Raw genomic sequence first — 26,667 nt, 5'->3', positions numbered from 1 at the left:
CCCCTACCTCCACAGAGCTGATCATACTGTGGTTTCCCAGTACCTTCACTCACTTATTAAAACTTAAAATATTCCCGCCCTGGCAGGTTTGACTCAGTGATTAGAGCATCGGTCTGAGGTCCAGAGAGACCCAGGTTTGGTTCCTGCTAAGGGCATGAACCTCCGTTGCAGATTGTCCCCGGCCCCAGTTGGGTCGTGCGGGAGGCAGCCACTCGATGTGTCCCTTTCACATCCATGTTTCTCTCTCTCGTTCCCTCCCACTCTATCTGAACAAAAAAAAAAAGCACAATGTCCTCGGGTGAGGATAAAAAAAAAACTTAAAATATTCCCAAGATGGACAGAAAGGATGCTACCCTGATTGCCCCAGAGTTTTAGAGGTTTTGCGGGGGCGAGGGACGGGAATAAGACACCATGGAAAGTTCTAGATGTCTCCTCATAAGTATGTCAGGCTTGGCTCCATGACCGACCACACGAGTCCCACGTGTTTTGGTACAAAGTGCTGGTCACGCATGTGCAGCAATAGGACATCTATCTATTCAGAGAGCGCCTTTCCCACCGCATTTCTTCCCCCCACTCTGTCTTCGTGCCTGGAGGGCATGCCTTGTCCACTGGCGCAAGCACTTGCCTTGAAGTGTGGCGCCTGGAGGATTCGTCTCAGCTCTGGGACCTCAGGGGAACCAGAGCCTGCATGTAATAGCTCCACCACCTGGGCGACGAAAGAGCACACACTGTGACATTTTAAAACATCTTTATCCCCTAGTTCCTCACCCAGACTGGATACCATGATTAGCATGATGTTGACCTAAGAAAAGCTGTTATTTAAGTCTTCTTTTTCATCTTTAAAGTCAAGGCCTACAACTCTTTCTTATTTATTAAACTCTACTATGGCAGGTAGAATCCAAACTTTGGGGCAGATCGAAAGCCCAGTGTCCCAGGCCTGCGTATCACAGGCTTAGAGGGACTGACATAGTGTCGTGATGTCGTACCTTCCAAGGCAGTTTCCCTCTCGTGGCTCTAAAGCATCTCTTTGCTAATATGAGGGCTTTATGGGCAGGTACGGGCTTAAATACCTGAGGACTTGGGTAGCTTAATCCCATGGGACGCAACATTCTTCTATTGGAAAATGGGAATAGTAATTTGTATTTTAGGGCTTATTATTTGATTAGCAATTTTAATATTTGTGCAAAGGAAAAGTACTAAACAGAATAAATGCTGATCTCTTTGCTGTGGTTTAGGTGTAGACCTGCTTTCTGACAGGGCCTGAGATCTTTCAAGACTTTAATCAGCTCCAGAGTCTGCAGCAGTTGAGTGTCATTACATACAGTTAAATGAAAACAAGCTGTTTACTAAGCATCACCTCCATTCACTAGGATTACAATTGGACAACTAAGAACAACTTGACTTGTTGATTTCTGGAATCGAGGGTAGAGCTTTTCTTCTTTTTTCTTCTCCCATTTATTTTAATATGATTTGAGCAATAAATAATAATACAATAGGTTACATTTATTTCTTCATTCAACAAATATTTATTGAACATCTACTATGTGCTAGACAAAGTTCTGAGTGATGCTAATACAGTAGTGAACTAGGCAGAAGACAAAAATCCCCATTCTCATAGAGTTTACATTCTAGTGCGGCGACATAGACAATGAAAATCAAAGAAATAGTTTTGTTGATGGTGAGAAGTGTTAAGAAAAATAAAACAGGGAAGGTAGATAGGGAGTACTACAGGAGATTACAAGTTTAGAAAGAATGCCCAGGGAAAGCCTCAGTATAAAAGTGACATTTGAGTGGAGACCGGAAGGAAATGAGGAAGGAAATCGTGAATCCACAGGCAAGAGCATTACTAACACTGGGAAATAGCAAGTGCAAAGGGCCTGCGGCAGGAGCATGTCTGGTTCAAACAACTACAAGGGGTTCATCGAGCTGGAGTAGAGTAAACGGGGAGAACAGTGAGCAGAACATCAAAGAAGTAATAGGGCTACATTCTGTTTGGCTACGTAAGAACTTACAGGTTTCCTCTGAGCTGGGAAGACATTGGAAGGATTTGCGCAGAGAAGCGACATGATCTGACTTGCCTTTAAAGAGGATCTTTTTGGTGGCTGTGTTGGGAATAGACTACAGGGGGTAAGAGTAAAAGCAAGAGACCTGGTAGGAGGCTATGGTGCAATTATCTATATAAGATGATGATGGCTTATGTCAGGTGGCACAGTGGAGGTGGTGAGATCGGATATTCTAAGAACTGATAGGGTTTTCCATTAGATTGGATGTGAGGTATGAGAGAAAGACAAAGTCAAGGCTGACCTCAAGGATTTTTGGCTTGAGCACTGCAAGGACAAAGATGTCATTACTGTGACATGAAAGTCTGGGAGAGCAGAGGGCGATCAGGAGCTCAGTGTGGGACCCACCAGGTGTGAGGGTCCATTACATATCTGGGGGGGGGGGGGAGGGTGGCAGTTAGATATGAGTCTGCAGTTCAGGAACAGAGCCCAGCCGGAGCTATAGACTCAGGAATCATTACTATAATATTACTCAGTTTACACAGGGTAAATTGAGTCCAAGGTTTAGAGAAAAGAGAGAATGGACACATGTTACAAATGTTATTTTTTGTTTGTTTTAATTTGGGGGATACAGGCCAAGTTTCTTCTTTCTAGTAAAACTGAATTAGAAGCACTTAATAGATGCATAACCATGAATCAGACTTTTGCATTAGAGCCTTTAATTCGTTTAAACTAGCACTGTGAGCAAAATGGCATCACAGTCAAGCTCTGCTATTTGGTAGACCAGCGTCACCTACCGCATAGGATAACGCCTGTGCATGGGAGGTGGCAGGAACGAGGCTTTTTCCTTTAAATTCCTGGAGGCAGTCGTAAACCTGCAATGAGGGAACGGCATTTTGGTAACAGAACTGGTGACAGTTCGGATTTAAGAACCTCCACAGGGAGAAACAGACCTGGATCGCCCCGGCGCTGTGAGCATGAGTGTTGGCCTTTCATGTCTCCAGCTGTCAAAGAGAAATGAAGTCTGCTTTGGTGGTTCTAATGCTCCAAAGGCTCAGTTATTGGCCACCGTGGGAAAATGATCTTCCCTAACTGACTTCATTGAAAAACACTCAAACTTTTACTCCTGTTATACAAAGTAAGAGAGGGCTTTCTAGGGCTGAGACCACCGGGGACTTGGGGCCAGACACCTGCTAGGACCTGGGCTGGGCAGCTGGGCGGGACACCAGCGATGGGACCAGGGCTCACCAAAGGAAAAGCCCGGGCACACTAGATGCTTATTTGTACTCTGCTCCTATCTTTTGTTTGTTTCCTTCTCCTTCCTTAATTCTCCAGGAAACATTCATTTATAAAAATCCCAGCTTCATCTCTGCCAACCCTTAGGAATTTTTTCTTCCATTCCAGGATCTAGGGTTGGGCTGAGTACACCAAGGTCTGCCTGGCTCCACAGTGTAGCCCTTCGTCTTATTTCAGAACTATAGTTTCTCTTACGGGTGCAGACATGCGACCCAGTAGGCCAGCGCAGCCCAGTCTTCCTCCACCCAGAGCTGGAGGGATGGCACTTCCTGCTCTGCCTCAGGGCCAGTGCTGGTTTCCCTGGGAGTGATTAGGCTGATGGGTGGATGCAGGGAGCACAGTGGTGAGCAAGGGCGGCACCTTCCGTGACATCACAGCTCATGTTTTAGCAAATCCTAGGAGCAAAAAGTGCCTGATGGAAATCAGGTGGGTTCCCCCGCAGCTTTATTGAGATACAGCATTGTGTAAGCTTAATGTTTAAACGTGATGATTCGACATGCATGTATATTGCAGAGTGATAACCACACTAAGGATAGTAGACTCTCCATCACCTCATATAATGACCATTTTGTTTGTGTGTGTGGTGAGAACATTATTCTTTTAGCAACTTTCAAGTATGCAATATAGTGTTGTTAACTATAGTCATTATGCTGTGCATTCGATCCCCAGAATATATTCATCTTAAACTGGAAACACCCCCATTTCCTCCACCCCAGACCCTGGTGGCCACCATTCTACTCAGTTTCTATGATTTCCGCTTTCTCAGATTCCACATATCTGTGAGAACATATAGTATTTGTGTTTCTCTGTCAGATGCCCTCCAGATTCATCCAAGTAGCGGCAAACAGGAGAATTTTCTTCTCTTTTTTTTTTTTACAGCTGAATAATATTCCCTCATATGTCCCACTTCTGGATATATACCTGAAGAAAATGAAATCACTATTTCAAAGATATACGGGCACCCCCATTTTCATTGCAATATTATTCACAAGAGCCAACACATGGAAGCAACCTAAGTGTCCACTGATGGGTGAATGAACAAAGAAAGCAGGTGTTTCAAAACACGTGCTGTGAGGAGTGCTTCTCTGCTCATGCTAAAAAGTTGCTACTTGTCTCTTATTTTAAAAAAATATAATAATAACATGCATCATAGGATGACCACATTTCACACTTAAAGAAAACACCACCATCCCCAAAAAACAACTTCAAAAGGATCTTTCTTAAGAACAACATTTGTTCAGAGGAACAAAACTACAGTCAGATGTTAGAGGCTGTTGTATAGTGTGTGGAAGTTGAGCCCATTTTCAAAGAGAAGAAGAAATCCTCACAGTGGGAGAAACCTAAGATACCTAAACAGAACTGTAGTACTCCATTCCTATATTTTAAAAACAAAGAGGAATAATCTTTGGAAGCTTTCTGATTTGTCCTGAGTAGGCCTTAGGGACAAAGGGTTGTAGATAGCTACTTAGGCTGCTGCCAACGGCCATTTGTGGGGGGCTGCTCTGTGATTCCAGAGAAAAGAACAGAGCAGTCATACTCTTCGCCATTGAAGTTAATTCCCTCCTAAGCTAAGAGGTTTGTTAGCTCTCTCTGAGAATTGCCTTCTAAGGACTTTTTCCAAGTTGACATTTCCGCCAGCTGACAGGTGGCCCTGCTGGGTAAGCAGTTCCTGCCCCCACGTGAGCACAGGCGTGGCTCCAAGCTCCCTGCACGCACCTTCAGCAGCGCCTGCAGCCACGGGGAGTGCAGGAGGTCGTACAGGAGACGCAGTCCCTTCATGTCTCGCCTGTAGAACAGATTTAGCTCTTGCAGCACAAGCCTCAGGATCTGGGAGGGATCTAGAAAAGGGAGAGGGCAGAGCTGGGTGGCAGACAGGTGGCGGTGGAAAGAAAGGCTGGAGTAAAGGTGAAGGACAAGTCAGCTGGGATGTGCCACAGGGGCTCATGAGAGCCGGTGATGACACTGATTTAAGGCCAGAAGACCTGCCTTCGAGCCCTATTCTGTCACTTGCTTGTGAGCTTCAGAAAGTCACTCAATTATTTGAAACCCATATGCTAGCTTTCCATAGGGTTGTTGCTAATGTTTAATGAAGTAATAGATGTAAGATACTAGGAGAGCAACATTTTTTCCCTCCCAATCTCACCAGCCTTTGGCTTATTCCATGATTATCTAGTTATTTTCTGGGTCGTCCTTCTCTAATTCAAACATAGACGTCATTTGTCTTTATCCTCTCTGGAAGCTGTTATTGAAAGTGTTATTGAAAAAATTCTAACTCCCAATAAGTTTTTAATACACATCTCAGGATACCACTGATTAAAAGGACTGACGGATTTTAGTGAACACTGATATTTTCACAAGGGTTTTCATAGAAATTCTATTCGTTGCAGAGATATTTGGGTCATGAAGTTCTAAGTTTAAGTAAAACATCGTGTCAATTTCTTCCCTTCCCGCCTTGAAAATTGCTTAGACTTATATCTGACAGATGTAGTAGGACACTCAAAACAGTACAAGTTCCTTACAGGAATCATAGTAAATCTATCCGAAGGGCTACCTGTTTATTTGATCACGTATTCAGGGTGACATTTTCAGACCTTCCTACTTTAGAAAAAGAATCCTGGAGCCACATACCGCTCTCTGGACTGGATGCCACAGAATGCCTCGTGTCCTTCTTGTCTAGTGGACCTGCTTCTTTGTCTGACTGTATCATCCTCCTGGCCGGAGCTTCCAGAAAGATTTCAGTACTAGGGAGTAGAGCAATAGACAGCACACAGTTCACTCAATCACACTGGCCATGCAGCTCTTAACGCACGGAAATATATTTTCAACAGCATTTATTGGCAAGTCAGGCACGGTGCTACACGCTGGGATCCTCATCAAATAAAAATGCTCGCGCTGTGGTCCTTACTCTCTAATAATCACAGCTGTGCGAAAGAGAAAACTACTGTTTCATAAAACACTTCCTCTACTCCTTTTTTTTTTTTTTTTTTTAATAAATGATGCTAGCCCTGGCCGGTTTGGCTCAGCGGTTGGAGCGTCCGCCTGCGGTCCGGAGAGACCCGGGTTCGGTTCCCGCTAAGGGCATGTACCTCGGTTGCAGTTTGTCCCCGGCCCTGGTTGGTCATGCGGGTGGCAGCCACTCAATGTGTCCCTTTCACATCGATGTTTCCCTCTCTCTCTCTTCCTCTTTCTCCCTCCCACTCTATCTGTACAAAAAATGGAAAAATGTCCTCGGGTGAGGATGAAAAAAAATAAAATAATAAAACAGAATAAATGATGCTATTATTTATTTCTCCCTTCTTTGCCTGGTTGATTTTACCATTATTCAGAGCTCAGGAGAGCCTTCCCTGGCCTGGCTGACTCAGGTGCCCCATTCCCTCTCATTGTGCCCTATCGTTTTTCGTGGCATCGATCACAATTGCAAGAGTTGTGTGTTACTCTTGAACCATACTCTTAGAATTTATTTTCTATACTGTTTTAGGTAGGTTTAACTTCAAGAAATAGAAACCCAAAATAACAGTGACTTAACAGGGTAGAAGTTTATCTCTTGCTCATGTGTACAGAGACAGAGACAATCCAGGGCTGTCAGGGCAGACTTGCTCATGAAGTTCTCAGAGAATGGGTTCTTTCCACTTACTGCTCCACCACCCTGGGGTGTGGTGTGCTTCTCAACTTCCTGCTCCGAGATGGAAGCTGCGGCTCCAGCCATCACGTCTACATTCCAGCTGGCAGGATAGGGAGAGGGCTTGAGGAAATGAGGGCAAAGAACATGCCCACTGCTCTTTGAGGAAGTTTCCCAGTTGTCCTACACAGTAAAGAATCACCTCATGCCCTGTGCAATCTTCAATGTCCCACTGGACTTTCGTGTTGCTAGAAGGAAATCTCTGTAACTATCTGAGCCTAGAACTCAACTTTACATATAAATACAAAGTATTTTTGCATAGTTTTAATATACATTGAACTTTCTGGAATGCAACTACCACAACTGAGGAATTATTTTACTTTGTTTTGCTTGGGCTCTGTCAAGTTCATCATTTCAGAAAATCATGTCATTAATGGTAATTTTTAGGGGGCGTTACTACCACATACCACTCTGTGTCTGCATTCAAAGCTGCTGCATCCCTGGTGGATTTTTTTTATAGATGCAAACATCTATCGCTTCATTATATCTTTGATGTAGTGATATCCCATATTTACATATTGAAATGTGCAATGTCTTATCAACTACACTTACTTAATTTCTCCTTTTATATATATATATATATATATATATATATATATATATATGGATTTTTTTGTTGTTGAAGTTTTGAGTAGGTAAGTGTCTTAGTTTGGTTTCCCTCAGAATCAGACACAGGGCAAGTATTCTAGGGAAGTGATTCATTTGGAAAGTGATGTCAAGAAACACCAGTAGAGAAGTAGGGTTGTGAGGCATCGTGGGGGGGAGGGGGGAGAGCCAGTAAAAGGTCTATCAAACAAGTAATTACTATGAGCAACTAGAGCTTAATCTCATGAGGAACAAGGTACACGGGAGAGGGGGTATCTATTCACTGGTGCTGCCCGTCATTGGCTGAGGGCTGTTCCCAGACAGCATGCCTCTGGCACCTCCAGCCGGCTCCATGTGGACTTTCAGAGAGTGGGTGCAGGTGCTGGCAGTTGGAGTTTGCCCTAGAGTCCACCCAAATCATAAGGACAACAGGGACGTGGGTAGGGCACCAGCAGCCTTTGTTACGGTAGGATGATAAAGGATTAATGTGGATTTTTTAAAAGTAGCTTTTCAAATTAGTTATTGAAGAGTAGGGTATTGACGTGGGTGTAACAGAGCCACTGTCTACATCTAGACAGACTGTGGGGTTGAGTCAGGAACGCTGCCTAGTAAAGACATCAGATCCTCTTGTCTCTGGACTCCAGGCAGCGAGAACAGCAGCACGGAAAGCTGCTCCGGAATTTCAGACAACTTTCCCATGCACACCCTCCAGTCACTGACAGCTCGCAGTTTCCCAGTTTCCACCAAACCCTGGCATCCTACGCTTTTTCTTGCCCACCACCCCTACCCTGCCCAGCTCCCACTGAGTCAGGTTAAATCCTGCCCTTTCCTGTGTTCCAATTTCCGAGCCTCTGTTGGATGGTTTAGCACAGCAGGTGCAGGTATGATTCATCTTCCCCCTAGAGGAACACTTCCAGGGTAGGGAACAGAGCAGGGAGATGGAGGGTCTGCCAGACAGACCCAAGTCAGAAACCATAGAGGGCGGACTCCAAGCATCTATTCATTGGGCAACCTCTTAAAATCTGTTACCCAAAGGGCATCTCAAAAATCACACATCCAGCCTGGCCAGTTTGGCTCAGCGGTTAGAGCGTTGGCCTGCGGCTCAGAGAGACCCGGGTTCGGTTCCCGCTAAGGGCACATACCTCGGTTGCAGTTTGTCCCCGGCCCTGGTTGGGGTCATGCAGGAGGCAGCCACTCGACATGTCCCTTTCACGTCGATGTTTCTCTCTCTCGATGTTTCTCTCTCTCGATGTTTCTCTCTCTCTCTCTCTCTTCCTCTCTCTCCTTCCCACTATCTGAACAAAAAATTGAAAAATGTCCTTGGGTGAGGATAAAAAAAAAAAAAAAAATCAGACATCCTCGGCGGGTGGTACAGATGAAACAAGTAGGATGCTGTTTGTGCGTGGTTAGGTGGACCCCACTTCTTCCATGTTTAACACCCACGTGAATGAGCCGGCGAGGCCGCTCCACGCAGCCGATGGGGGCTCGAGAGATGACATTCCTGAGATGAACGGGAGCTTTACAAGTAGACTGGTTTCTGTAGTGAATTTTAATTATTAAAATAACTTCTACTAAATCTATCACCAACTCCAGGGATACACAGGTAATTCATATATTCTAAAAGGCCTATTCTGACTAGTTTCCCAGCCACAGAGGCATAAACAGTAATTTTCATCACAAGTAGGATGAATTCTAAAAACTCTGCTTGCCTGGTCATCCACAGGTTTCTGTGACAAATTTGCCATGGACTGAAATTGTGTCCTCCGCACCTGAATTCATATGTAGAAGACTTTGCCCAGTGTGATGATGTTTGGAGATGGGGATTTAGGAGACAATGAGGTTTAGATGAGGTTATGAGGGTGGGGCTGTCATGGTGGCATTACTGCCCTTAGAAGAAGAGACACCGAGTGCGCTCGCTCTCTCTCTCTCTCTCTCTCTCTGCCATTTGAGGACACAGAAAGAAGGAGGTGGTCTTCAAGCCAGGAAGAGAGCCCCTACTAGAACCTGACCATGCTGGTATCCTGACCTCAGACTTCCAGCCTCCAAAACCATGAGAAAATACATTTCTGTTGTTTAAGCTGCCCAGTCCCTGGTACTTTGTTATAGCAGCCAAGCTAAGACAAACATTCATAGAAAAGCCCAGGAAATAATTTTCCCTCCCTCTCTCCAGGTGGCTAAGAAAACTAGTGATTTATTATCCTCAGAGCACTTACCATGCTTCACAAGTCTTTCACACATTCACTCATTTAGTGCTGGCTCCCGTGTGGGTCATATCTGTGGAGGTCAGGGAGCGGACACCCGGTTTGTCCCGTTCACTGCTGTAGCCCCAGCAGCTACACCTGTGCCTGGGTCAGAGCAAGCACTTGGTGTTTCCAGTTTGTGCTGGGAAGGAGCAGGAAATGAGAGGCTACGGAATGGAAGTAAAAGACTGATACCTCCCTCCCAGAGAAGCAAGGATGACGATCCTGAGGAGGGAGGCAGCCAGACTGGAGGCTGTGCCCTTCCTCACCCCTCAGCCGGTCACTCGGACTTCCACCTTCTCCCCTATCACATTCACAATCGGGGCTGAGGGAGACCTTAGCGACAATCAAGGCGACCTTCGTTTTACAGATAAGGAACTGGACATGCAAAAGAGGTGTTAGTAGTTATCAACCGGTACAATCAAGTTTTTCCCTTTTGTGTCCATCATTAGTCCTGAAAGACACTAGTGCCTGGCAGCAGGCTGTTGGGACACCTCCTTCTCATGACTTCCACACCAGTTTTGTCAGCTGAGACTTGCCTACTTCTGCTGACTTGGGAAGGAGAATTCTTGATTGAGACTGTTAAGTTAAATATCCCACCACATGCAATTCTGGACTAATTGAGCAGCACAGGAAGGGCAGCCAGTTCTGTCGTTAACTTAGAAGCTGCATCAGTTACTGACTCCTGAGGAGTTTGTCATAAACATTCCTTTAAAAACCAGTATTTCCATGAACTTTTAAAAATGTAGTGACTACTATTAAATGCCACACCGTCAACTCCTATTATGTTCCTTTTTTTTTTTTTTTTGGTACATGCCCCTAGTGGGTACTGAACCCGGGACTCTCTGGTCCGCAGGCCGATGCTCCAAACGCTGAGCCAAACCGGCCAGGGCATTATGGTCTTTTTTTCAAAATGATGCTATTAGACAAAGCCTGAGAAGGCCTTGAAAACTCAGTGAGAAACGGCCTGTATAAAAATGGCTGGTTTTCCCTGGGTTACAATGCTGATTAGGACTAGGAAAAGTGATCAATTTGATTTTATCTCTATGACAATTCATTATTCTATACTTTATTTTTTATCCTCACCTGAGGACATTTTTGCATTTATCTTCAGATAGAGTGGAAGGGAGAGAGGGGGAAAGAGAGAGAAACATCCATGTGAGAGAGACACATCCAGTGGTTGCCACCCACACGACCCCAACTGGGGCCGGGTATAAACTGCAACCGAGGTACGTGCCCTTAGTGGGAATCAAACTCAGGACTCTCTGGTCCACAGGCTGACGTTCTAACTGCTGAGTCAACCCAGCCAGGGCTCATTATTCTATACTTTAAAAATGGCTTCAGAGAGCAAAACCCCTTTCAAAACCATAAAATTCCCCATGTAATTTGGATTACAATGAAACTAAACCACTTACATCAGATTGCCCAAAATGTATCTTTAGCTAATATGACAGAAGGGCAGTCACAGATATCTGGTCCTTGAGGACCAATTGGCAAGGTCTCTTACCTGCAGGACTGCAAACACGTAATGTTGCTCCTATCCAGAGAAAAGCATTGGGGGGAAATACTAGTGGCTATTAGCTACCAGTCACCTCACTGTTCTAGATAAAAGCTCTGCACATCCTCTTTTGAGTTAATCCACAGAAGCTTAACCATGCAATTACTTACAAGCCTCCCGTCACAAATCTTAAGCATTCCTTGCACTGAAGGATCTAGTAAGTTCTACCATTTTCAACCTTCACTTTAGCATTCCCCTCATGAATTGCCAGCACATAGATATTTAATTAATGCTTGTGTTGAGTATTTCAGGCTAACAGACACCCTGCAACAGAAGATGGCGTTTTTATTTTAATGAAAGGAAGTTGTGGTGATACCTGGGAGTCAGCCTATTAGCCTTGCCAATGTCCTCATGTCATGGTGAGAGTAATGGCAGGCTCTCCAGCCATTAGTAATGAGGCCTGGACCAAACAGTTTCTTCTGGAAGGTTCCCTACCGAGCCACTATTCTGAGCTTAACTGCCAGCCCATTCTCCATCTGCGACTGAAGCTACTTCTTCATTTGAAAATTGTATATTGCAGGGAAGGGGGTCAGCACTTCAAAGCAGGTATCACAGAAAGAACAAGGGAAAGGGTACTGCTGACAGCAACGCAAGGGATAAAGACTAAATAGCAATCAGAAGAGGGTTATCAGCCCTTTTATCCTAAATTAAACACATGGCTTTCCCCTGCTCTCCACTGTACATGAAAATCCGAGCTGGGAAAGGGATCCATTTGTGAATGTTTTGAGCACAGCATATTTTATCGAAAGCACTTAATTTTATTAGAAGTTTTTTAAAATTTTTAAACCTACTTTTTACTTTTAAACTTTCAATGTATGACCCACATAAAATGACACCTCTGGCCTCTGTAGTAGAAAAGAGTACTGGGAAGTTGTGGGTTCGAGTCCCAGCTCTAACTGTGAGCAGATCACAGCCACTCCTTGTCGGCCAAACAGGGACCAGCGGGGTGAACACCTGCATCACAGGCTGCCGGGCATTCATCCCGTGTGAGGGACCTTTGCAAATTGCTGCATGGGTGTGAGGCATTTCTATTTAGACTGGCCTGGAGATTTAGGGCTTTTCCCCCTAACACAACTAAATTTTATAATTTTTTTTTGTACAGATAGAATGGGAGGGAGAGAGAGGAAGGGAGAGAGAGAGAGAAACATCGACGTGAAGGGACACATCGAATGGCTGCCACCCGCACGACCAACCAGGGCCGGGGACAAACTGCAACCGAAGTACGTGCCCTTAGCGGGAACTGAACCCGGGTCTCTCCGGACCGCAGGCCGACGCTCTAACCGCTGAGCCAAACTGGCCAGGGCTAAATTTTATCATTTTAATATACTCTTTGAAAGTATAAATATTGCACAAAGAATCTCATGTAACTGGGCAGTTTCATTCATGAACCAAATAAAAGCATGAATTGTAACATGTTTCATTTGTTTGTTTTTGAAGAACCGAGATGGCCTGCTGGCATTTGAGAATTTCTCTGTGGGTCTCAAGTTTTTCTATGTCCATTTCCACAATTATCCCGGTCTCTCTCTCTCTCTCTCTCTCTCTCTCTCTGTCTCTCTCTCTCTTAAGGGGTCAAAGGCATTCGGTACATTTGCCTCTACAAGTCAAATGTGGAATTTGATGTTTATTTAAAAGTCAAAACATTCCCTAATGGAAATGTCAAGTGTTGAACATAAAGGAATCTTTAAGCGACGGTCTCTCCCCAACAATGAGCAGGCACATTCTGGTAGAAAGCACTGGCGAGACAGGCTTCTTGAGAACACATTACAACAGGGAGGTGATTAACTAAGGCCTAACATTTCTAACCAGAATTTTAAATCCTCACTCTTCCCTTCCCTAAATCTGTTTAAGAGAGAAACAAAACTAAACAAATAAACAAAAAACCCCCAATAACTATCAAAATATGCCTTTTATTAAAAGAAACAACAGACTTCTTTTAAGACCCTTGTCCTCGGGTTAATAGGCTCAGAAGTTTAATTTGTCCTTTGCCACCAAAGGTGTTACAAGTTTATGTTATTGTAAAGAGAGAGATGTCTAAAACCCCACAGCAACCTCTGAGGCCAATACAAAGAGGCACAGATTACAATGTGAGCAAAAAAGTACTAAGCCTGGATTTCTTTTAAATTTTTAGGTTCTTTCTGCAATCAAAACCACCTCATAAAGATGAATGTCTTTTATTATGAAAATTGCTGTTATATTACAGCCAACATTCCAAAACAATATTTTAATAAACACTTGTCTTGATTATAAAGTACAGCAGAAACCATGATCCTTTTTCAAAGTTGATTAACATCTGCTGATGTTTAACATAAATCAGGAGGATACTCCATTTGCTCACCCTGTGCGCAGATGAGATGAGGAAGAGCACCTATGTTATTCAAAACAGCTACTAGTGTTACTTGTACAGTATAAACCAACCATTTATGACATTTAAAAAAAAAAGCAAAACACTAAAACGTTGAAGTGTCACAATACTTTTGAGATGGGAAAAGCCAAAGCTTGTTTCCTCTTTCTTCCCCTCTGTGAGTTCACTGCGAGGTGCAGGGAAGAACCACATTGGGTCAAGGATGGATGCAGTTCTTCGCTTCCCTATCTCCTACTCTTTTGTCCTGCTCCAAAACACGGCCTGCATGCAGAAGCTCTTCAGGCTCTCATCACAGGCCTCGGGCGCAGCGCTTGCACATGGACAAACGAGGATCCACAGTAGCTCAGAGTCAGTGTTTGAATTCCAGTGTATTTTCTCTGGCACTATAAGGAAATCAAGAATAAAATTCCTATGTTCTTTTACTCAGGAGGCAGAATACTCCTATTTGGATGTGTTACTTATTTGGGATTGCAATTTGTTGGTCATTATATTCATCTCCCATGATGAATACCCTGGTGGAAAAGCTTAGAAAAAGTTAAAACTGCAGTTTAAAAGTTCCTCTTTCCCCTCTCTCAGCAAAGCAGCAGGATGCACACATGATTGCAAGGAATCCAGGAAGGCATGGAGTAGTTACCAGTTTCAAGAACAATCTGCTCCTTGCAACGGGGTCTGGGGTAACTGCAGGCAAACCAGACTCAAAAATATCCATCAACTTCTTTAATGTAAGAAGCTATACTGAGAACTCTTCTTATGTCATGTAGCTGGCATACCCTTTACTGGATGAAGGGATATTTTCTTTTTCCAAACAGCAGGTGTATGATATTTTGGGAACTTAATAGACCAGGGACTGGTCGAATTGGATTTCTATCTCCTTTTCAATCCTCCTTTTAAACTGTACCATCTTTTCTTCTGGGCTCACGGCTCTGGTCATTAATAAGGCTCAGAAATAACAACCAAAATAACACAACATCCTAATTTCAAGACCATTCTTTTTTGCCACTATAGGAAGATGCCAGATGGTGCTGTAACACTCTGAATAGATAATCCAGTTGTCAAGTTGTTATGCAGCCTAGTTAAGCTTCTCACGCTGGATCTGGTAGTAACATGCCTGAAAAAAAATCAAAACAATTCCATATTTACTTTGAAAGAAATTATACAAACCTAGCAATGTACGTAGGACTAAAAAAAGGAAATCCCTTATTAATTCTGATAGCCCAATAAAATTAGTTGCTTTCACTTTTCTGTTTACTTCCAGTCCCTCTATCCAATGTCTAAATTGCCTAGTTATAATTAATAGAGATAAAATTTGTTCATTTCCCTCTGATTTTAAAACAAAAAAACTTTCACCCCACTGGTATAGCTCAGTGGCTGAGTGTCAACTCATGCACTAAGAGGTCACAGGTTCGATTCCTGGTCAGGGCACATGCCAGGGTTGCAGGCTCAATCCACACTACGGGACGTGCAGGAGGCAGCTGATCAATGTTTTTTTTGTTTTGTTTTTTTGTTTTGTTTTTTGTTTTTATCCTCCCCCGATGATATTTTTCCTTTTTTTTTTTTTTTTTTTTTTTTACAGATAGAGTGGGAGGGAGAGAGAGAGAGAAACATCGACGTGAAGGGACACATCGAGTGGCTGCCACCCAAACGACCAACCAGGGCCGGGGACAAACTGCAACCGAAGTACGTGCCCTTAGCGGAAACCGAACCCGGGTCTCTCCGGACCGCAGGCCGACGCTCTAACCGCTGAGCCAAACCGGCCAGGGCAATGTTTTTCTTATTGATGTTTCTCTCTCTCCCTAACAATCAATAAAAACATATTTTAAAATAAAAAACCTTTTTACAAGCTGTGTGATATTCTTCACTAAGAAAAAATAGTATAATTTGCTAAGCCACTATTAATTGGACATTTAGAGTATGCTGCTCATTATAGGGTACACAAATAACTGTAATCAGAATAATATAGCATGTTTGCAAACATACAAATTAAGACTCATTCCAGATCTACTGAGTAAAAGTTTCTAGGAATGCAGTTTCAAGAAGCATCCCCAGGTGATTCTGAAAGTATCTAGGCCTGGAAGTTACTCATACTACAAAGAATATTTCATCCAAATAATATATAATATTTCCCAGTTTAATTAAGATAAATCTCCAGGAGTAGGACTACTCAAACTCCACAAACATTTTGATGTTGACATCAATGTTAATAACAACTGTTACCCAAAAGGCTGACTGCTATGTAATCCAGTATCAGCAATATAGAAATAATACTGATTTCACTATAACCCCACCAGCACTGATACATTTTAAAATATTTTTGCCAAATTAGCAGGTACAAAATGACACCTTGTTTAAATCTGTGGTACTATAATGTTCATATAAGTGGAGTAACTCAGTTTCTCGGTGATATGTTTAGATATGCTCTTCAGTAACGTAAGTAGTGAATAAGTCAGCCACTGGTGATCAGTATTCTCCCCAGATCCCACCACCCTTTTTCAGTTTATTTAATAGAAATGGCATTTAAGTTGAAAAGTTTTAAAATTTGCCAGAAACCTGACATTAATTTCTCATTTTCTTTTCTCATTTTGTCTTTAATTCTTTCTTTTTTTGTATTTAACCCTAAAGCATCTGTAATTTGCAATGTGGGTGATTCCACACTGATTCTACTCTCCTTCCAAAATTCTTATTGAGCTATCCCTATACTTGGACCATTTACTAAATAAAACTTCTTTTCCATTTTTGTGTCTGATGTTTCTATATTTTTTGTATGTAAAAATATATGTATGGGGGTTATCTCTTCCATTTAGTTACTTGTCTATTCCTGTAACAGTAATATGTTATCATAATTATTGTAATTGTATAATATTTTACTAGCTAGCAGAGTAGGTCTATTCTCCCTCTCTTTTTTCAAAAGTGGTTTTCTCATTTTCTATCTGTTATTCTTCTAATAAACTTCAGAATGAGCCTACTACAGTCCAAGAAAAACTGAGATGGGGGAAATGAAATGACTCAACAGATCAGAGAACCTCGTCTGTACCCTACTGGTTACAGTAAATACATGGGGGTGGGGGTGGGGTGGATAAAATTCATATTCATTCTATACCTACTGCTTTCTGTGTTTTACCTTAGTTCCACTAAATAGCTCAGATACTTTTCTGGACCCTATAAATCCTTTTCTGTTTCTTTTCTAGAGTTACATTTATTCAGATGGTCTACATTTACAAGCATTTGTAATGCTTTGAATGATCAATTTATAGGGAAGATTGGGTGGTGAATAATTTGCTTTAGTATTTTGAAGAATAACTGACTAATTGGTAGTTTTCTGTAATATATTATCATGTTTTAAAATAGTAACAATATGTGCTCTAAAGGCATTTAATGTTTGCATTGAACTTATATAAAGAAGAAAAGTGGTTGATAACAGATTTATAATATGGTAAATGAAGGACAGATTTTAAGGTAATATTAAGTAATACCTATACTTACCTTCAAGGTGGTGAACATTATGCCCTGTTCCCCATGCTGAAGATATGGGTCCATTAGATCCTCAATGAGATGCACCTCAGAGCCTAAATTCCTAATCCTGCCCAACGAGAAAAAGATGCTGAGTTATTTCTGCTTATGTGTACATCCTCCTTCTATATCTATTTGAGAGGGAAAAGAGAAATAGCTCAACAAAGAGCTAATGTCATAGTGGAATGAGTTAACAGAAATAGATTTTTTTTCTAGTAGGGGAGCATATTCCTGTTATCAGTTCAAAAAAACACAAAAGGCATACAAGTTAAAATGAGTAGTCACTAATATTAAAGTCGGAAAGATTGGTCACCTGGCCCGTAGCACCACATATAAGAAAACAGGAAACAGGTCATCCATGGACCACAAGAAGTCTTCCTGCAGTGATGCCAGGACACTCTGAGAGATCTCTTCAAAAGTCTGCTGGATGACTTTAAGTTTGTCTGATGGGGTAAATGTTGTGCTGTTGGGAAAAAAACAAGACAAGAAGATATTGTTATTTTTTTGACAGTATACCCTCGTGGGGTACATGTGCCTTAAATGAACACATCAGGCATAAAGAGTTGCTGGAATCCTATGATTCTTTGAGAAAAGAAGCTTCCGACTACGATTCACCTGGAAGAATTCACTAGGTCACAAATTACCTCCTTTTACTCGAGTGGATCTTATTTTCCTAATATGTGCTCTTCTCTGAGTAAGAAGTGTAGCTAATTTCCAGTTGGCTAAAGATGTGATTATATAGCTAAGTTTCTGGGTAGTCACTCTACCACTTCTGAAAATGCCAAGGGGCCTTGAAGAGTAACAGGTAACCCAAATGTTTCAAAAGAGCCTTTCTTATTTCTAGGTTGAGTTTGACACCATCTAGGAGGGGAGGATGTGCTTAGAGCTTAAGTAAAAATAAGATCTCATTAATATCTTAGTAGACTAACTACTACTTTGCATTTATGTGATTTTCCAACAAATCAAAAATTACCTGATCTGCTGTAGACATTCTATAGCTGAGGCAAAACAAGCATCTTTTGTAGTTGGCAAAACCTGCAAAGAAGAGAATTTATGAAGCACAACAAAAAAAGCTGTCTTTTACGGTGATAAAAAATGATACCAATGGCAGGGTGCAGGTCTTTGGTGATAACTCATGCGTGGGTACTATTCTACCAAAGTATAAGATGGAAATCTCTTGGTATCTCGAATCCCCCATAGCAAAGAAAAGCACAGTTGCTGAGGAAACTAAAATCTATCATACCTTTTTAGTCTCTCCAAGGATTGACAAGGTCACTGGCCAAAATTTCCTACAATGGAATCCATACTTAGTTAATACAAGTTGTTACTTGTGGCAAATTTATTCCCATAAGAACAGGTGATGGCTATATTGGCTTCCCTGTCCCCATTTAAAATAACTGTTCCACAGACAGGTTAAGTTTTAATAAACATTCCAGAAGTAATTTAAAAGTTTCCATCACATCTCTACCAGACTTGTCATTTTATACTCTAATAATCCCACACATTATGGATGTGACCGAACACTGGCCAAAATCTTTCCTTCACTCAGTTTTATCTCATTTTTACTATTAAATTATTTCACTTGAAAACTGTACTTTCCAATTGAGCTTTATTTACTTATTTGATAGCATAAATATATAATTATTACATGTTAGGGTGGTCAGCTTTATCCCAGCACTAAAAAGAAAGTATAGCCACTTCGTATTCCCCTAGAATGAGAAACAATGCCTTACAACAAAAAGAGCACTTCTAAAACTGTTAAATCAGAAATTACAGATGAGGAAGAAGAATAGAGAAGGGAAGGAAGAATGCCAAAGATTGAATACAATGAGCTTTTTCTGAAAATATGAATACATGTAGTTTGCTTTAAAGAACTACAAAATAGCATGTGGGAATAACTCGACATATATGTATTACACACACACACACACACACCACATTCCAAAAAACAAATAGGTCTACACTCATCTTCAAAAATTTTCAAAATTAAAGATTAAATATCACTATTTCGTAGAATAAGACATATCCAAAAAATGAATAAACTGCAAATCGTATACATAATTAGATATCAAAGTACCAAATTCCTGATAATGCTGTTTGCATTTTACATTAAAACCACCTGATTCCACTCATAACTCCTGTACTTACCTCTGCACCCCAAGGAAGCCCAGAAGAGCAATATCTGGCTGCTTATTTAGTCGCAGAACACACTCCCAGTAAATGTCTTCCTCTCGATCATTATCCAGGGCATAGAGCATAAACAGTGGTGGGTACAGCCGAGGTAGTAGCACAGGAAGCAGTAACCCAGAACTTGTTACCACATAACTACAAAATATTGGAGTGAGAGGGAGAATCATTAGTATTAAAATTCAATACAAAATCAAAGTTGAAAGTAAAGGTGGAAAATTTTGAATAAAGGAGCAGTCATAATATTACTCTACTTTTACACATGGAGTTCACATGAGGAGCTTAGCCCCAGAGTTTTATCTTAGACCAGCTGTGAACTCTTCATAACTCAAAATTTAACTTAAAACCTACTTGGTGTCCATTTTGAAACTGATTTCTCTGTGGTTATTCTAGGTCAGCATGATGTTACTTTGCTCAAGCTGCCTTTGGGCCTAGTTATCTGTGGTTACATTTTCATGAACTTGAGAGCTAAAAGGAATCTCAGAGATTACCTAGTCCAACCACATCATTTTAGAAGTAAGGAAACTGAGATCTAGAGAAAACAACTTTCCAGAATTCTTTGGATAGGCTCACTTGGTTCCCATTCTCTTTCTTCACTATTTCTACCCAACTCCACTTACCCTGGCTCTGGTGATTCGGATCTGGAATCCGACTTGCCAGTGCAGAAGGATTTCCTTTCAGTAGGCAGAGGAGCAGAGAGAGGAATTGTGCTGCCCTCTTCAGGAAGTTCAGGAAATAAAAACCTAAGAAGTAATAAAAAATATTATATAATTATACCTCTAGGGTGGCTAAAAGAGTAAAAACACATTTCCATTATTCAATCTATTTAAGGACCTATGAACTCAAACTTTGCCAACTATTTTAGTTGTCTAAGATTCTTACCTGATACTTCTCACAGAATAAAATTAAGAGTGTAGCTAATGAATAATGCCATTAAAAATCTTCATGTGTTATGTGTTTTTTTTCCTAATTATTTAAGGATGAATAATTCTTATCTATATATGTTTCTCTTACTGGCAAATCTCATCTGAGGTCAATTTGCATAAACTCCTCGAGCAGAGACCATTATTCTGAATATCGACAGAAATTACTTAAGGGAAAAAAAATGAAAACCCACTTATTGTAAAAATTGTAAGTATTTAATATAAAAAGTCAAGTTGCTGAAAATGTTTTCCAAGTGATCAAGCTGCCAAGTTGTTATTTTTTTCTAGGCTTTGAATTTGCTCTACATTTTATCTCCAATTTCTTATATGCAAATAGTGGGTTCTACCATGAACAAGTTTATTGTCCTCTTTATTTTTACAGGCTTTAACCATGACCCTTTCTCTTTAAAGGCAGTTCACAATTTTCTCTATTTTTGTAGACTTATGCCCTGCCCCTACCTCTGCTCCTAATTTTATAGTTGGGAAAGCTAAGAAAGTTCAGGAAAACATCTTCATTATACCCATCCTATCCCAGTGGTCTTTTTACATCACAATGTCCCCTAAAACCTCAAACATTTACACATGCATTTATTAATTTTGAGGCTCTAATGTAAGAAAGTTTTCTGGAACAAATTTCTAAACTTTTGCGTAACTAGTTCAACATAATATTTTCTTGTTGGCTTAAACCTAGTAAAAGATCTTGAATTTCACTAGTTCCAGATTTGCTTGCTGCCTAAAACTCTTCCAAAAATGCTTACTCGCTCACTTTCTTACCTCCCTCAGAGTCTCTGTTCAGATATTACCTTATTAGTTAGGCCTCCTTGACCTTCTGTTTAAAATAGCAGCATCTTACCTCCAGCCCCATCCTTTTTCCTTCTGTTGCATTTACTATCATCTGACATACTGTATATCTGTCTACTCTGTTCCCACTACAATGAAAGCTCCATGACAGTACAGATTTTTAAAAGTTTTTTGTTGCTTTGGTCACTGATAAAGTCCTACAGGAGCTAGAATGTGGCTAACACATAGATGCACTCAATAAATAATTGTTGAATAAATGAGCAAATATGATGCTGTTGTCAAGGGACAGGACATAAATACTCAGGGACAAAACTTTGTATCAGACTTAGGTTTTAGAAACATGATTTTGCCTAGAGATGAAATCCAAATAAGAATACTATATTTCATACCAAAATTAGAATTAAACAATAAATTTATTTTAGCATCTATTATTCTTAATGAATAAGAAAGACATAAAGGAAATAAGTAAAAATGGTTAAGGTTCTTCTGTTTTTTTATTTATAGCATAAACATAAAGTAAGAACATGTTTTCATTATTCAATCTATTTAAAGATCTCTGGCATAAAACGTTTTCCTTAATGAATAATTTCTATGATAAAGGGAAACATTAATAATTCTTCACAAACTGGTAATCTCTAGATTCAGAGTGAAGATACTCACACATTAGTATAAACTAGTATTCCACAACTTGCAGACTTCAATGAGAAGACCTCTTACCTCACCAGTTGGAAGATTCGCTTAAGGTAGGACTTAATCTCCTTTACAGCTTCCTGTAGTAACCGTCGATTGGCTCCCACACCCACATATGTCATTCTATACACTGCAACTAGTGTCTCCACGAGCCTGCCCAGGGGGTGCATAGGAGTGTCACAGGCCTGAGCAAGAAGGGAATCAATGAAGTCGGTCAGTGTGTACTAACAAAGAAACAATCAATCAATAATAACTTTCAAAATTTCAGGAGTCAACTTTTGGACTAGGAAGATTCAAATACTCAACTTTTCTGAAAGTGAAAAGTCTACCCAAATTACATGAAATAGGAGTTCCTAATCTTAATCTAAATCTAAATCCTTTTAATATCTTGGGAAAATAGCTTTTGATATACTGATATAGAATATCATTAAAAGAAAGGTTCTTATATACTTTAAACTTCACCAAAAAGATATGAAATGTTACCTTGGAGAAAACTAAATAATGACTTTGATTATGCTCTGAAACAGTCATTCTTCAGGTCCCTTGATTTCTCTCATACTCCCTCCTGTACCTCTAATCAATGAACGTCATACTTTAAACTGTAGCTGATCGTAATACTTTAAACTGTAGCTGATCGTATAGGGTGAGAAGGAAGCAAAGAGAGCATAACCAGGGGAAGAAAGCAGCTTGCTTTATTTATACAATCTCTAGTTTGCTAGTGTTACTAACAGAAAACCATTTTAAACTTTGACCCTAGTTCTTAAGAACCCCCTTGAACATTTTACAAAACTTAAAAAGTTCTATTGTCATTACAGGGCAATCTTCATGCAGAAATGTGCTTTCAGTAGTCAGAGAATTAACTAAAGAAATACATAGAAAACAAAGATAGGACTATGGTAAAAATGAGTTGTGATAAGATTTGAATGATATATTGTGGTAACTGCATTATTAATTCACAAGACCATTGCAATTTTGACTCTAGTTTTACCTTTATTAAATACTTCTTGATGTCATCGTATTTCTCCACTGAGAAGGCACCAACATGCTGAGGAATGAATTCCAAACTCTCTAGTGTCTGAGTCTGTGAACGACTTAGTATCTCCGGACTAGTAAAAAGGAAAAGAAAGCCTATTATGAACACATCAAGAAAGCAAGATAATTGTAATGTGCATATAAAAAACATAGTCACCAACTAAGGATAAAATGGAGCATCTAGAACAGTGTTTGGCCCAAATGAGCAAATAAATGGTAACTGACCTGCTATTAAGTTCATGTAAGTCATTCAAAACAGCATTTAATGTGACTTTATGACAAGAATAAATTAATCAAGATTTTGCTCCAGTATAAACCATGGTGTCGGAAGATACTATAACATCAGCTTGAAGAGGAAACTGGTGACAGATGGGTTAGGGAGAAGAGAAAAAAAGGAAATAAAAGGGAGAGGGAGAGCTAAAGAAAAAGGAGATCAAATCAAAGGGCAAAGGAAGAAATAAAAACGAGCTAAAGAAGTAAGGAGACAATGAGGATGCTACAACAGGTGGTAAGGTAACCACATCATGGGAAAAGGGAACTTTGGATGAAGAGGTTAAGACAAAACACACACTAGTTATAATCAGCAGAAATTTTTGGTAATGGCACTCTATCATTAGGTCATAACCAATAAGAAATCAGAAACAGTGCACAATCATTATTATTATAATATTTTAGAAAAACAAATAAGATATGGTTTAAATGACAGTTCATTCATTCTCACTCCTTGGGAACATTCAACAGTTAACCGAGGTTAACTGGAGGTCTAAAGTATCAATGTGTACAATAACAGGCTCCATCAGTGAAGGATGACCATCTGCATCACACACAAGGGCAAGTCCACAGTTTTAATCAATTCTAGAAGTTTCTATTTCTTCTTCTGATTAGAGAAGGTAAAAACCATGAACTTCATGAATGAAATATTATAATCAATTTCCATTTATCCCAAATACAGAAAAAAAGACCCAAACTTCTTTCTACAATGCAGGTTCTTAGGTCCAAATGCTCAGCAATGCTTGTGGAAGTTAATGGCTAAGCTAAAAAATAAGGATATGAAAAAGGGCAGATGGAGAAAAGAAAAGCAGAAGAAATGGATAAGAAAGGGAGACAATAACAAAAAGTAGAAAAAGAGAAATAAAATCTGTATCTGTAATTTTTCTTTTAATGTCAAAATAATTGTGGGTTTTTTTTAAACCTCCAAAGGATACTGACGATAAATATGCAGGCATTTGAATTGCTGTTTCCCTATATGTAAGGCATCATTTTTATCTAATTACTGCCTTTCATTTTGAATATGATGTGTTTGGATATCTTCGTTTTGTTTTTTTTCCCCGGTATATGGTTTGTTCAGCTTCTTGAATCTGTAGGTTTGTCTTTCACCAAATTTGGGAAGTTTTCAACCATTATTTATTCAAATATTTTTTCAGCCCTGCAATTTTTCTTATCTCCTTCTGGGATTCCAAAGACATGAATATTATACTCTCAGGGCCTTGGAGTTATGTTCCTTTTTTTCCCCTCTCTGTTTTTCAGTTTGGATAATTTCTATTAATCTATTTTCATGTTCACTAACTCCTCTGAGGTCATCTCTATTCTGCTATTGAGTTTATCCAGTGGCTTTTTTTTTAACGCAAACTGTATGTATATTTTGGTTAATTCTCACCAGAAGATATTTTTCCATTGATTTTTAGATAGAGTGGGATGGAGGGAGAGAGAAAGAAAGAAACATCAATGTGAGAGAGACACAATGATCAAATGGTCAGCTGCCTCCCGCACGACCACCACCAGGGCTGGGGATGTAAGCTGCAACCCAGGTACACACCTTTGACCGGGAATCAAACCTGTGACCCTTCGGTCTGTGGGCCAACACTCTAAAAGCTGAGCCAAACCAGCCAGGGCTGCAAATCTTATTTATTTACTTATTTATGTATAAATCCTCACCCAAGGATATTTTTCCATTTATTTTTATATAGAGGGGGAAGGAGAGAGAGAAACATTGATATAAGAGAGACACATTGATTGGTTGCCGCCCGCACAACCCCGACCAGGGCCGGGGACCAAATTGCAACCGAGGTATGTGCCCTTGACCCGAATCAAACCAGCGACTCTTTGGTCCACAGGCTGACACTCCAACCACTGAGCCAAATTGGCCAGGGCGCAACCCATATGTATTTATTTTATCTTTAGTGTTCAGAGTATTACAGATGTCCCTCCCCTAATTTTGTTCTCCGTTGCCCCCTTCCAGGCAGTTCCCACCCCATCCCAGGCCTTCACCACTCTATTGCATGTGTCCATACGCAATGCATATATGCACATAAGTTCTTTGGTTAATTTCCCCCTCCTCACCCTCATTCCCTCTGAGATTTGTCAGTCTGTTCCATGCTTCTGGTTCTGTTTTATTCATGAGTTTATTTTGTTCATTAGATTCTACATATAAGTGAGATAATATGATATCTGTCTTTCTCTGACTGGCTCATTTCACTTATCATAATAATCTCCAGGTCTCTCCATGCTGTCTCAAAGGATAATAGATCCTTCTTTTTTTATAGCTGCATAGTATTCCATTGTGTAAATGTACCACAGCTTTTTTATCCACTCATCTACTGATAAGTACTTGGACTGTTTCCAGAAATTAGCTATTGTAAATACTGTATATTTCAATTGTAAATCTTGATCTGGTTCTTCTTTATAGCTTCTATTTTTTGCTTATACTTATCAATTTTAACATTTATTTCAAGGGTATTTGTGATTGCTCATTTGACATTTTTATACTAGCTGCTTTAAAATTCTTGTCATATAATTCTAAAATCTATGTTAGGGTGTCACTGATGTCTATTGATTGTATTTCTCCATATAAGTTAGGATTTTCATGGTTCTTTGATTATAAACCAAGTAATTTGGTTTATAACATGGTTGAGTACTATGTTATGAGACTCTGGGTTTTATTTATATCTTATGGAGAATGTTGACATGCTAATAGAATACACTTGAAATTATTATCTTAGAAAGAACTGCTTGTAAAGTTGATCCTTGGCTGATACGTGGGAATTAAGCTTCCTAAAAGTCCCTATACTGATATGAAACATTCCCTAACTGACAAGGGTATTTTGTTGTCCACAGACTACATTAGCAATGTGTTTTATGATGAACATCTTCTTTCCTTCTGGGGCTGTGAAACTTTGGTAGTTGCTAAGTACAGGGTGCCAGTGTGACCCAGTGGTTGAGCACTGACCCATGCACCAAGAAGTCGCTGGTTTGATTCCCGGTCAGGGCACATACCCAGGTTGTGGGTCAAAACCCCTGTGGGGGCATGCAGGTGGCAGCCAACAGATGTTCTCTCTCATCGATGTTTCTATCTCTCTCTCTTCCCTTCCTCTCTCTAAAATCAATAAAGAAAAAAAAAATCTTGGGCACTGAATCTCTGATAGGCTTCTCTGGGCAGAAACACTGTATGTGTGGCTATACCTTTACTCCTGGGGAAAAGAGTATGCTCTGTATGACCCTCTCAGAAAGGAGAGAGCATGAGAATCTTGCACATGAATTCCATGTTTAGCTGGTGCCTTCTTCCCCTTATGATCTGACTGTGGCTTCTTACTGTGTTGCTGTAATGACTTTTACCTATGAGTACAACTATGTGTTGAGTCTTGTGATTCCCTCTAGTGAATCACAGAATGTGTAGTCATCTTAGGAATCTCTGGAACAGCTATTTTTTTCAGCCTTCTGTGGGCTGTGGTTCTAATGTGAGTTCACTTTTCAAAGTGAACTAAGTGAACTAAGCAGTCCTATTTTGATCTGTGAGTGAACCATTCAGTG

The 26,667-nt window shown here is 40.4% G+C and overlaps 2 protein-coding genes and 1 long non-coding RNA gene across 8 annotated transcripts in view; 1 reads left to right on the top strand and 2 right to left on the bottom strand.

Moving 5' to 3' along the window:
- The window catches only part of MPP4 (membrane palmitoylated protein 4), a 40,363-nt gene extending 28,964 nt beyond the window's left edge, over positions 1 to 11,399 (bottom strand). The window contains exons 1-7 of one of the 5 annotated variants that reach the window (XM_036254417.1): positions 11,308 to 11,399; positions 9,774 to 9,942; positions 6,931 to 7,018; positions 5,925 to 6,037; positions 5,013 to 5,134; positions 2,798 to 2,875; positions 626 to 706 (exon numbers count right to left, since the gene is read on the bottom strand). In XM_036254417.1, the coding sequence (XP_036110310.1) occupies positions 626 to 706; positions 2,798 to 2,875; positions 5,013 to 5,134; positions 5,925 to 6,003 (360 nt within the window). In that variant the 5' untranslated portion in view covers positions 6,004 to 6,037; positions 6,931 to 7,018; positions 9,774 to 9,942; positions 11,308 to 11,399. The remainder of the gene's footprint in view (positions 1 to 625; positions 707 to 2,797; positions 2,876 to 5,012; positions 5,135 to 5,924; positions 6,038 to 6,930; positions 7,019 to 9,773; positions 9,943 to 11,307) is intronic. The other 4 variants (XM_036254416.1, XM_036254418.1, XM_036254415.1 and 1 more) reach the window with 4 other exon arrangements.
- LOC118625428 lies at positions 1,538 to 8,649 on the top strand. The gene is made up of 3 exons (XR_004958675.1): positions 1,538 to 1,790; positions 4,986 to 4,987; positions 8,621 to 8,649. It is a non-coding gene; the product is annotated as an uncharacterized LOC118625428 (long non-coding RNA).
- A 1,850-nt stretch (positions 11,400 to 13,249) lies between the features above and the next one.
- The window catches only part of ALS2 (alsin Rho guanine nucleotide exchange factor ALS2), a 75,341-nt gene continuing 61,923 nt past the window's right edge, over positions 13,250 to 26,667 (bottom strand). The window contains exons 26-34 of one of the 2 annotated variants that reach the window (XM_036254034.1): positions 22,817 to 22,934; positions 21,856 to 22,013; positions 20,035 to 20,157; positions 19,376 to 19,552; positions 18,471 to 18,516; positions 18,201 to 18,262; positions 17,541 to 17,690; positions 17,201 to 17,297; positions 13,250 to 14,828 (exon numbers count right to left, since the gene is read on the bottom strand). In XM_036254034.1, the coding sequence (XP_036109927.1) occupies positions 14,790 to 14,828; positions 17,201 to 17,297; positions 17,541 to 17,690; positions 18,201 to 18,262; positions 18,471 to 18,516; positions 19,376 to 19,552; positions 20,035 to 20,157; positions 21,856 to 22,013; positions 22,817 to 22,934 (970 nt within the window). In that variant the 3' untranslated portion in view covers positions 13,250 to 14,789. Of the gene's footprint in view, positions 14,829 to 17,200; positions 17,298 to 17,540; positions 17,691 to 18,200; positions 18,263 to 18,470; positions 18,517 to 19,375; positions 19,553 to 20,034; positions 20,158 to 21,855; positions 22,014 to 22,816; positions 22,935 to 26,667 lie in introns of those variants that run through there. The other variant, XM_036254035.1, reaches the window with a different exon arrangement.

The sequence above is a fragment of the Molossus molossus genome, unplaced genomic scaffold, assembly GCF_014108415.1.
Source record: "Molossus molossus isolate mMolMol1 unplaced genomic scaffold, mMolMol1.p scaffold_m16_p_11, whole genome shotgun sequence".
Lineage (NCBI taxonomy): Eukaryota > Metazoa > Chordata > Mammalia > Chiroptera > Molossidae > Molossus > Molossus molossus.
The sequence above is the reverse complement of the archived record's forward strand: the minus strand, read 5'-3'. Positions and strand labels throughout refer to the sequence as shown.